This window comes from Eschscholzia californica, unplaced genomic scaffold (assembly GCF_041429995.1).
Source record: "Eschscholzia californica isolate CP2 unplaced genomic scaffold, dmEscCali1.0.p SCAF_2, whole genome shotgun sequence".
Classification (NCBI taxonomy): domain Eukaryota; kingdom Viridiplantae; phylum Streptophyta; class Magnoliopsida; order Ranunculales; family Papaveraceae; genus Eschscholzia; species Eschscholzia californica.
The window spans coordinates 3,379,000-3,390,617 of NW_028238309.1; the positions used below are offsets into that span (position 1 = coordinate 3,379,000).

General features: G+C 37.9%; 2 protein-coding genes across 2 annotated transcripts; both read left to right on the top strand.

Annotated features, from left to right (window-relative positions):
- Positions 1–2,460: 2,460 nt before the first annotated feature.
- Positions 2,461–6,309, top strand: LOC147555325 (uncharacterized). Its single transcript, XM_086662844.1, has 3 exons — positions 2,461–2,819; positions 3,014–4,990; positions 5,703–6,309. The coding sequence occupies exons 2-3, from the start codon at positions 3,395–3,397 to the stop codon at positions 6,087–6,089; spliced, it is 1,983 nt and encodes a 660-aa protein (XP_086518970.1). The 5' UTR covers positions 2,461–2,819; positions 3,014–3,394; the 3' UTR covers positions 6,090–6,309.
- Positions 6,310–7,092: 783 nt separating this feature from the next.
- Positions 7,093–10,834, top strand: LOC147555326 (KIN14B-interacting protein At4g14310-like). The gene is made up of 3 exons (XM_086662840.1): positions 7,093–9,239; positions 9,475–10,091; positions 10,219–10,834. The coding sequence occupies exons 1-3, from the start codon at positions 7,365–7,367 to the stop codon at positions 10,766–10,768; spliced, it is 3,042 nt and encodes a 1,013-aa protein (XP_086518966.1). The 5' UTR covers positions 7,093–7,364; the 3' UTR covers positions 10,769–10,834.
- The last annotated feature ends 784 nt before the right edge of the window (positions 10,835–11,618 follow it).

An 11,618-nucleotide genomic window follows, 5' to 3' on the forward strand; every position in this document is an offset into this window, starting at 1 on the left:
TCTTCTTGTGTTCATTATATTTTAGGGTTTTTACTTAATAATATGGGGCTCATGCAGGCAGGAAGATGCTACCAAATACTAGTGCTTTCCAAACCGGCATATGTTGATTCATTGAAAGACTATCTCTTGCTTAAATATCATCTTGCTTAAATTACCCATTAACTGTTTGAAATATTAATACCGATGTGAATCGGGTCGTGCTTGGGTTTCTATGGGTACATAAAGTAGAACTTTTGGGTCTTAGGTCTCACAAAAAATCTTTTGTACAAAGTCTAGTGCTTCTAAAAACATAATTTCAACCAACGTGTTAATTGGGTATCAGATAACTTGGAACATCCTCAACAAAAAAAAAAAAAAAGATAACTTGGAACATATTTAACAAAAACGAAATATTTCAAATTTACGAAAAATAGAAGACCAATTTTAAATTTGTTAACAAATGGTTTAAAAAATGATTATTATTTTGAAATATTTTATATTTGTGGGAACAAAAAATGGACACAAAACACAGGGACCCTTTATTTGTTATCATTTTTCTTTACCAATATTTCGAAATATTTTACAAAAACAAAATATTAGACAAAGGGCAATAATAGAAACAAAAAAAATGTAAAAGTAACAGAGGGCAAAAAATGAAATTAAGTCACAAAATAGGGGATTAAAAAGAAAATAACGGTTAATCTAGTACTACTTCATTCATCTCTAAAACTAACTTATTGCAGTATAAGTAACGACTAGAACTGACTAAAAATTAGATTGTATCTAATGGTCAATATATCTAAGATCTTATCTAATATATCTAATCAATTGGACCCACGTCCGCCCTGGCCCCCTCACCAAACATGTGCCCAATCTCAACTTTCATGTATTAAATAATATTAACACTATAATTATATACTTGTGATGTGTGCGGCTCAGCGGAAAAAATATTTTCTCGTGCGTGAATAGTCATGGGTCCGAGTCCAATGAAGAGAACCATTTTTGTATTTTTAAGGTGGTTCTATATGCACCCCTACTTATTGTTGTTGGCACCCTTAAGAACTCCACAAGTTCTTATTGTATTTAATGAAGTTTCAAATATTCTAGGAGTTTCATGGGTTGAGGACAATTCAACCTTGTTTTTTATACTAGTACAAATGAAATTAAATTCCGTGACCATGGATATCTCTCTTATTTCATGGTTTCCTGAACCATTTAATGTCACCTATATTATTTAATAAATTTGAATATTTATTTATTGATATGTTAAATACATTTTGGGTGCGTCTATAGGCGCCTCCTTAAATTGTTGTAGGGGCCTCTTTCTATAGGCGCATCTGTACGGACATAGCTGTTTGCGTTAGGCGCCTCCAAGCACCCCCCTTCTCCTTGACCAGTTGACCCAACCCTCATTTTAGTCTGTTTTCAACTTTGTCCTAACTCTTCTCTCTCTCATAGGGCAGGAACGATTCCAACAACAACTGCAACATCTTCCTTCTCTTCACACTAATTTCATGTGCAAATCCTTGTTAGGTGTTTAACTTCTTCTCTTCTTCACTAATTTTTGCAAGAAATCCTTCTAATTTGGTGTTCAAAACCCTTGAAGGAACTCCATCAACGACGTTGGACTTTGATGCAAAATCCGAGCTAGGCATGAAGATGGGGATCGTGAGAAGCCTTCTTTCTATCTCTTGATTTTCTCTCTCTAGGTTTCAGGGTCCCGACCCTAAAGATATAATAATCATTTTTCTTATATCTATTAGATCCATTTTAGAACTAAACGTTGTAATTTAATTTCTAAATTTCTATTGATCTTTAATTTTGCTGAGGTTTTGGTAGAATTAGTGATTGTGAAGTTGTTATCAATTTCTGAACTTGTATTTGTGAAGTTGATAATAATCTTTAAATCTAGCTTTATTACCCTTTTCCCCGTTATGAGATTCTGGAAGAATTAGGGTTTCTAAACTTCTATTGGTCTTTGACTGATTAGGGAGTTTTTGATTTGGACTGATGGAAAAAAGCTATTGTAGTTTTTTCTTGAGGGGAGAAGGCACTCCGGACAGTCCGACTACTTTCGAACCAGGACAACGTGTTGGGTCACGGACTGGTCAGTCCGTAGGGAGGCGCCTACATTTGTCGAGAATTGACTACGGTCAAACACCCACGGTAGGCGCCTATAGCAAAGTGTGGATGCGCTTTTAGAGGCGCCCATACATTTTTAACTTTATGTTAACGTACTAGAGGGCCTCCTATAAAGTTTGGTCCCGGACCTTCAGATTCTCAGCCACGTCTCTGATTGGACCTATGTAGACATACTATATGTTCAAATAAACCTTTTTTAGATGTCTAAAAAAGTAACCCAACTCATTTAATATACTGAGTCAGCCAAGTTCGACTCGTCCCGAGCTTTGACTAGGTCATTTTCCATAACGTTTTGAACATTCTAATCTCGGGTATCCCGATCAACATTTGTTTGTCTGGTCAATAGTGTTGACATAATGTTTCGAGCATTTCAAATTCTCAGAGATCCTAGATTTTATTTTGTTGGGCTTTAACAAAAGGAGTGAGTGTAAAACGGGTTCAGTGTAATAAGCGTGTTTGGCGGTGTTATATGGTGGCATTTTGATTATTTTTATTTATTTTATTTTCTAAGATCGAATCAGATTACTTCCTCTTCTGTTTCAAGAAGCAGCGGCATTTATTACAAGAATTCAATCATAAATTTATCACCAGATAACGTTTTATCATCACTGATAACCCTAACGATCATTTCTTCTATCCTGATCAAACAACAACAACAACATAATTTCCCAAAACGGGTAGTAGTAGATCTGATTGAGGTAATAATCTTTTGTTTTACTTCTTTAGTTTGATTTTTAGGTTTTCAGCTTCTTTTTGTAGAAATTCGTTATGGGTTTTGTTGATTGAGTTAGTTTCTTATAGATTTAGTTTCCCTGATGCTCAAAAAAGGAGTGGAATTTGAAAAAAATTGAGGTTTTGGATTAAAGGGGGACTTTTTGTTTAATTGTTTCAGGTGTTTTTGTGGATGAATTGTTGATTTGCTAGGGTTTTAGTATGATTGAAATGAATTGATGTGAACTTGATGTATAGAGGGTTTTAGAAGGAAGTTCTGTTTTGGGGGTTTCAGTTGCTTTATCTACTTTGTTATGGGTTTTTGATTGTTTTGTTGAGGGATGCTGAAATCTAGTAATACATGAAATCTAGGGTTTGCTGGAAAGTGGTTATTGTAAGAAAGGGTTTAGGGGGATTGATTATACAAGAAGCAATTTCAAGTCTTTTAGGTTATTTGGATAGCTTCCTTGATTAGTAAGTAAACTGCTCGGAAAGGATTGGAAGTATGCAGAAATGAGACGAGGTTTAGGTTATTAGAAGCAGGAGAAGTAGAGAAACAGTCATGGAGGATTTCTCTAAATATGCCCACAGCCCTGTTCATCTGGCGGTGGCACGTCGTGATTATGCTTCCCTCAGGCGTATTATTGCTTCCCTTCCTAGTCTCCCCAAGCCTGGTGAGATCACTACTGAAGCTGATTCTTTAGCTGCCGAGGTCCAAGCAGAATTAGTTTCGGCTTCTATTGATCGACGTGATGTTCCTGGTCGTGAGACTCCGCTCCATCTCGCTGTTCGTCTTCGTGATGCCATATCTGCAGAGATTCTAATGATTGCTGGTGCTGATTGGAGTCTTCAGAACGAGAGCGGATGGAGTGCTCTACAAGAAGCTGTTTGTACGCGAGAGGAATCAATTGCCATGATCATTGCACGGCATTATCAGCCTCTTGCTTGGGAAAAGTGGTGTAGACGTCTACCTCGTATTATAGCTTCTGCTGCTAGAATTAGCGATTTCTACATGGAGATAACGTTCCATTTCGAGAGTTCTGTTATTCCCTTCATTGGTCGTATTGCACCATCAGATACTTACCGTATTTGGAAGCGAGGTTCTAATTTACGAGCTGATATGACTCTTGCTGGTTTTGATGGGTTCCGAATCCAACGCTCAGATCAAACCTTCCTCTTTCTTGGAGAGGGATTCTCTTCAGATGATGGTAATGTATCTCTACCTCCTGGTTCTTTGATTGTCCTTGCTCACAAAGAGAAAGAAATTACAAATGCTCTAGAGGGAGCAGGGGCGCAGCCAACTGAAGCTGAGGTTGCCCATGAGGTAGCTTTGATGTCTCAGACAAACATGTATAGGCCTGGGATTGATGTTACTCAGGCAGAACTTGTTCCTCAACTGAATTGGAGGCGGCAAGAAAAAACTGAGATGGTTGGAAGTTGGAAAGCGAAGGTTTTCGATATGCTTCATGTCATGGTAAGTGTGAAGTCAAGGCGAGTTCCTGGTGCAATGACGGATGAAGAACTCTTCGCAGCGGAGAGTGAAGACAGGACAGCAAGTGGTGGTGACAATAGTGAGGACTATGGGGATGTATTAACAGCCGAGGAGATGAGTCAGTTAGATTCAGCTCTCAAGATGGGAAATTCAGGTAGTTACCGTGAGGATGATGAGAACGGGGCCTTTGAAAGCCAAATGAATGGTTCAGTAGGCCCTAGTAGTAATTGTGAATCGAATGGAATTACTAAAGGGAGAAAGAGTTGGTTTGGGTGGAATAAGAAGGATCCAAGAAACGGAGGTGATGATCCTGAGGGCTCAAAGATTCTGAAGAAGTTCTCGAAATTAGCCCCAGAAGATGACAATCAGAAAGCAATTGACTGTCAAAGGACATCTTCTGTACTAAGAGAGGATTCGAGGGGAAGTGAGAAGGGGAAAGAAAAAATTGAAATAAAGAAAAAGAAAAATGGAACCACAAGCGAACCCAAGCTTGAGAGTGAGTACAAAAAGGGGTTGAGACCAGTTTTATGGTTGACACCTGACTTCCCTCTGAAGACAGATGAGCTCTTGCCTTTACTTGACATCTTAGCGAACAAGGTTAAGGCTGTCAGGAGATTGAGGGAGCTCTTGACTACCAAACTACCTCAAGGCACATTTCCTATCAAGGTAATCCCTTATATTTGTTTAGCTTCGAGAATCTTAGTTGATTGTTTTGTCAATCATTCTCCCTTTGAATATGCTTGTTTTTTCTTGGTTATTGTTGGAAATATCTAATGTATGATACTATTAGGACCTTAAACGTCTCAAAAATGACTTCGTAATGCTATTTCCCCATTTTAGCTCCATATAAGTAGAGATGCGAGCCAATTTCTGGCACTGATGTTGCCTAAGTCTAGTGTAGCTCTAACAAAGTTCACTTTCGAACTTTAGAATAAATGAAATGGATCTTGAGCAATATGTTAAGCTCTAGTATGATACATGTATTTACAAGTTAAGATGGTGGAATAGGAATGTCAATGTTAGTCGATTTTGAATTTCTTGAGATCTATCATGCTACTCGTCTTTAGAAATGTTATTGTTTATAAAATCATCACAGGTTTTGACAATTTCATGTGTATAACTAGCTTTTTAACAGAAAACTGAAAAGCTATTAGAATCCTAACTTTGAAACTCAAGGAAACTTGAAACCATGATTTCATGTATTGATTTCGAGCCCAATATTGAGAGACTTGGATAAAGGAAAGCAATGCTGCCTTGTGCCTACTAGGTTTTATAGTGTCAATACTGCTATCGATATTAAATTAGTATCTTTTCCAACTCTCGGAATGGAACAGACATAACGAGTTTTTTTCCGTTGTGTTTTTTTTTTTTACTTCAGATTGCTATTCCTATAGTTCCAACTATTCGGGTAATTGTCACTTTTACTAAATTTGAAGAGCTTCAGCCCAGTGAGGAATTCTCAACACCTCTATCAAGTCCAACATATTTCCACGATGCCAAACCCAAGGAATCAGAAGGTTCAACATCATGGATTTCATGGATGAGAGGAAAATCCAGTGGGCAGTCTAGCGGCAACGAAGTTCGCTCTTATAAGGATGAGGTAGACCCATTCCAAATACCAACAGACTATACTTGGATCAACGCCGATGAGAAAAAAAGTCGGATGAAGGCCAAGAAAGCCAAGAACAAAAAAGGTAAGAAACAAGTAGCAACCAAGAGTACAGATGAAAACCAACCACTGCATGATGATGTCGAAGAACAATAGCATATAATATATACTCTATTTCTATTACCTTTCTCATAAATATCGTAAATGAAGAAGAGTTTTTATAGCTCGTCCATCCATCTGAATATATGATTCGTTTCTTCTTTTTTAGCAGTTGGGCGGTGGTATTAGGAAGATAAACATTCTTCTTAATTGTCGTCTTTGTACTACTGTTGTATCTGGTGTGAAACTAGCATGAATATAAATCACTTTTTCTCTACTTATGGCTTGTTATATATAAATATTTATATATTTGTTCTTGTGTGTTTGGGATGATTGATATAAATTCATGCTTGAATACATCGTGATTTGAAAATCTCCGCGACCCTTACTACCATTTATTTTGGATGGAACAGTATTGTGTCAAAATCCTATCCCAATTCCTAACTCCGAATTCGGATATTGAGTTGGCTAGAATCTAGGTCATTTTTATCTGATTTGTGCAATTTTAAACCTCAACACACAAATATTAGATCAATACTTAAGTCCATGATATATAAGATTCAGTAATAGTATCCCTTTTGTGCTTTCTATGGACTTTGTGCCACCTAAAGATGCTTTCGTATTAATATGTTCTATGAGTCTATCTAATAAACGGTGTAATAGTCTCACATCTCTTTATAGAACCTCTAAAGTCTGCCTTATAGGTGCATATTCAAGCTTAATACGTCTCTGAGGTTGTTTGGGTGTATTTGTGGAGTCTTCGTCAAGTATTTAAGTTGGTGTGAATGGAAATCCAAGGATTCACGCCACTTTCTCTCTCTTGATGAAACATAACGAGAGTGTGAATCGATGAATCTCGAATTTCGAATCACGACAACCTTTTCAAGTCCTAATATCAATAGTCGATGTTGATAACTGTTACAATTTTAGACGTTTCTGTAGTATCAGGGTTGAAGACCATTCGTTTTCAATGACTGAGTATACTTTGTTCGAAAAACGTCTACCCAGGCTATCAGGTGTATGGCCAAGCTTAACAAGTACCAAGTGTTTTTAGGTACATGGTCGCTAATGTAAAAAATGAGTGCCCCATCACTTCCACATAATGTTGACCACGTGGCCCATCACTTCCATCAGGATGTGGGAAAAAGCTGATTACCCTCTCTCTCTCTCTCTCTCTCTCTCTCCCTCTCTGTGGTTATTTCAAATTCAAACTTCACTCCACATTTTCCCTCCATTTATATTCCCCAAACACCCCCCATCCTCTTTCTCTCTCTCTAAACTCTCTCTCGCTCTTCTTCTTCGAGAAAGAAGAGGAGAAATAGACAGACGATAATGTCGTCTTCACTTCAGAAAATGAAAGACCGAAGCAATTTTAGTACCGGTGGAATCAAACCAACTGTCTCTTTGAAGCCTTCTAAAACCCTAACCCCAATCTCTGAGAAAGAAAATCCAGCAGGTAGTTGTAAAGGAAAAGAAAACCCTAGATCAAATTCCCGCTTGCGTGATTCGACTTTATCTCAAAAACCCCAGGTTCGACAACTTCCCATTCCTCCAATCGATAAGCCGCAGGTGGTGGTTTCAGGCAAAGATGGAGAATCGAAGGTTCGATGGTCAACTTCATCGGTTCCAAGAGGTAGGAGTTCTAGTCCATCTGATTTTGCTAGGATTCTTTCTGATTGTCGTAAGGATCGTATGTCTAGGGTTTCTGTTTCTGATCAATCTAGTAAAACTGTAGAGAGAAGAAATGTGGGTAGAGTCAATCTTGTTGGATCAAGTAAGGGTAATAGCACCAATGAATCTAGGGTTTCAGAGAGATCTCAGCAAAAGAAAGCTGCTTTAAGTTCGAACTCGAAAGAGAGTTCAAAAGTTTTGAACCGATTTAGGGATGTGGGTACTGATTCTCCGAAAACAGAGAAAAATGTTTTAAATGGTTTAGGTCATAAAAAGGAATCACATTTGGTTGTAAAAGCAACTCAAAAGAATACTGGAGTTGTCACAGCTCAATCTCATTCTAAAAGGGATGCTAAATTAGTCGAAAATTGCGAGGATAAATGCTATTTAGATTTGAATTTGAAGGTTAGAAGTGATGTTTCTAATAGTTTAAGTGTTATTGCCGATTGCAAGGAGAAACCTAATTTGGGTTTGAAATCCAAAGACAAAGTTAGTGATTATGGTTGTGGTCCTAATAAGGTATTTGAGAGGTCTAAGTCTACTGGTTTTGTTGGTGTAAATTTGAAAGGGCAAAACTCAAAAGCTTCAAATGAGGTCGGGACTTTAGGGAGTTCGAAAGAAAAGAGAACTAGTGAAGAAGATAAAGGTGTTCGAGTTGCTACCAAGTACCCAAGCAAGCTTCATGAGAAACTTGCATTTTTAGAAGGGAAGGTTAAGCGAATTGCGTCTGATATCAAGCGGACCAAGGACATGCTAGAAACAAACAACCCTGATGGATCAAAGACTATAATTTCAGATATTCAAGATAAGATTTTGGGAATTGAGAAAGCCATGGGTCATGTGATAGATGATAACAATTCTAGCTTAGTCATGTCGGAAACTGTTGATAATGATGGCTTGCAGTGGAAATGTTTGGGCAAAAGTGAGAGCAATCAGATTGGTCAATTGAAAAATTCAATCAAAGGCTTGAATCATGAAGAAGAACCAGAAGCAAGACTCGTTCGTCACCATAAATTACTTAAAGATTGGACATCTTCAGATGCATCGTTATCTAGTAGTCAAAGTGGTCAGCTACGTCATTTGGAAGTTAAGGGTGACGCCGACGCGAGGCTAGAGGAAGTGCTATTGAGCCCAATGGAAGATAACCCAATTGCAGTGGCGTTCTTAGCTTCTCTGCAAAAAGACCAAAATAAGAAGCAAACACGAGGAGATTATGTTGCTTTGGAGTATCATGAAGCTAAGGAAATGGATGGTGCTGAAACCACTGCAGAGCAAGATAATGTAGATGCCTTTGTTGGTGGGAATGCTGACAAGGAGAGGTGTCTCACAAGTGATGAATTCATTGAGAACTTCGATGACCAGGAGAACATACCAACATTCACTGTGTATGAAGAGATCGAAGAAGTGGCTGTAGATCAGGTACATGAAATAGGGCAGAAGGCCTCAACGGGTGGGTGGTTCGTGTCAGACGATCAATCGATTCTTCTTGCACATGAAGATGGTTCATGCTCCTTTTATGATATCACAAATTCTGAGGTATGAGTTCTAGTCTCTGCTATCTGATTTAACCTTCGGCCTTTTGTTTCGTTCATGTTACAGTTTGTAATGCCTGACCCCCAATTGGAATCCTTTCCTCTTTCAATTTGCTTTTATAATGTTTCCTGTCTATGTTGATGTTCCCTCGCGTTGCCATAAAGATGAATATTGGCTTTGTTCTGTTTGATGCATTTTAGCCTGACTTTTTATACGTGATGAAATATTATAATTTCAGGAGAAGGCTGAATACAAGCCCCCTGCTGGACTCTCACCTAATTTATGGGGAGATTGTTGGTTAATCCGTGCGTCTGATTCAGATGGTTGCTCAGGAAAATATGTCGTCGCAGCGTCATCTGGGAATGCTTTGGACTCGGGTTTCTGCTCGTGGGATTTTTACAACAAAGATGTTCGAGCTTTTCATGTTGAAGATGCGACTCTAGCATCTTCCAGAACAGTACTTGGTTCTCTACCCAAAACTAATTCGTACAGACAAAATGCTTCAACTACAATGATTGTTCCTGAAAATCGACAATGGTGGTATAGACCATGCTCTCAGCTTCTTGTATCAACTGCAAGCTCTCAGAAGGTTGTCAAAGTATATGATATACGTGATGGGGAAGAAGTTATGCAATGGGAAGTACAAAAGCCAGTGACAGTGATGGATTACTCGAGTCCTTTGCAATGGAGAAATCGAGGAAGGGTGGTCATAGCTGAAACTGAAGCGGTTAGTCTCTGGGATGTGAATTCACTCACTCCCAAGGCATTGCTCTCTATTCCTTCCAATGGCCGACGGATTTCCGCACTCCACGTAAATAACACAGACGCTGAGTTGGGGGGAGGGGTACGAAGAAGGTAGAAATTTCGTTCTATGTGTATTTTTATCTGCAAGTTACTCTATCTCCGACTTGACCTCTTTTTGGTTCTTCAAAGATGATAAAATGATCCATAGTTTCTGAATGTTTTTGTTCTTGACATGCAGGGCTAGTTCTTCTGAAGTAGAAGGAAATGACGGCGTGTTTTGTACTCAAGACTCGATCAATGTCTTGGACTTCCGCCTCCCATCTGGAGTAGGTTTAAAGGTATCCAAACACGGTATGAACGTTCAATCAATCTTCTCTCGTGGTGATTCGATCTTTCTAGGATGCACTGATGGGAGACTAACTACAACGAACGGGAAAACCCAATCACGTATTCAGCACTACTCACTGCGAAAAGGAACACTTCTAAGCACTTACTCGCTGCCAGAATCAAATGCTCACATTCATTACACAGCAATATCTCAAGTATGGGGCAACTCTAATTTTGTCATGGGTGTCTGTGGTCTTGGTTTGTTCGTGTTTGATATGTTGCAGGATGAAGAATCATCATCTTCTTCTTCTTCTTCTCTGGCTGTTGATTGTGTGAAGACTCAACATGTTAAAGACGTTGTTGGACCAAATGACTTGTACTCTCCTTCTTTTGATTATTTGTCTTCGAGGGTTCTTGTAATATCAAGAGATCGCCCTGCTTTTTGGAGGTATTTAATGTAGTTCTCTCGATACATATAATTTAAAGACTTGGTTATTTCATATAGAAATGAAAAAAGAAATTCAGCCTTTTGCTTTTCTGTTTGAAATTTTATGAATTGAATCATTTTTGTTCTTAGCTCATAGTCAAGATCGATTATGTTTCTCATTCAAGAGAACTAAAACTTAAACTTAAATCAAGCAGTCTACAACAAAGAAAGAAAAAGAAAATTTCATATAAGTTAATGAAGACAAAACAAGGAGAGTTAACTCAATTTTAATAAGGGAAAATTTCTGTCTAAGGTCCAAAAAATAGGTTTAAATATCAATATAATCCAATATCAACACAAAATCCTCAAAAAGTCCAAAATTTTAGTGTTGCCAAACGACACCTTAATATCCTAGCTGGAGCTCACAATGTTGTACGGGTGATCGCGAACATTGTTCTAGTGGAATGAAAGTTGTTGTCCTACGATTTACGTTATTCATTGCAATGCATTGATACATCATCAAGATGTGATAAGCACGATAACTGCCGAAATTAAACTACAAATGCAAGAGGCTTAAAACCCAACAACATATCTAGTTATCACATTTAAGCACAAATGAGAGTGTAATCAATGGTGTAAGCATTATATTGTTAAGAAAAATGGTGTAAGCATTAGGAGACAAGTAATTACACTATTTTTACTTTTATTAATTTCTCTCTACCTAGGATTTATTTAGCAAGAACAAGTAGTAAATCAATCTCTAAGAGATTAGTAATCAAATTCAATCAACTTTAAATGTGATCATTCACAAGTATACTCAAATCTAGGCTTAGCAACACGAATCTCTCTTATAAACTCTCTTTTTTCTGTAAAATTCATCAACT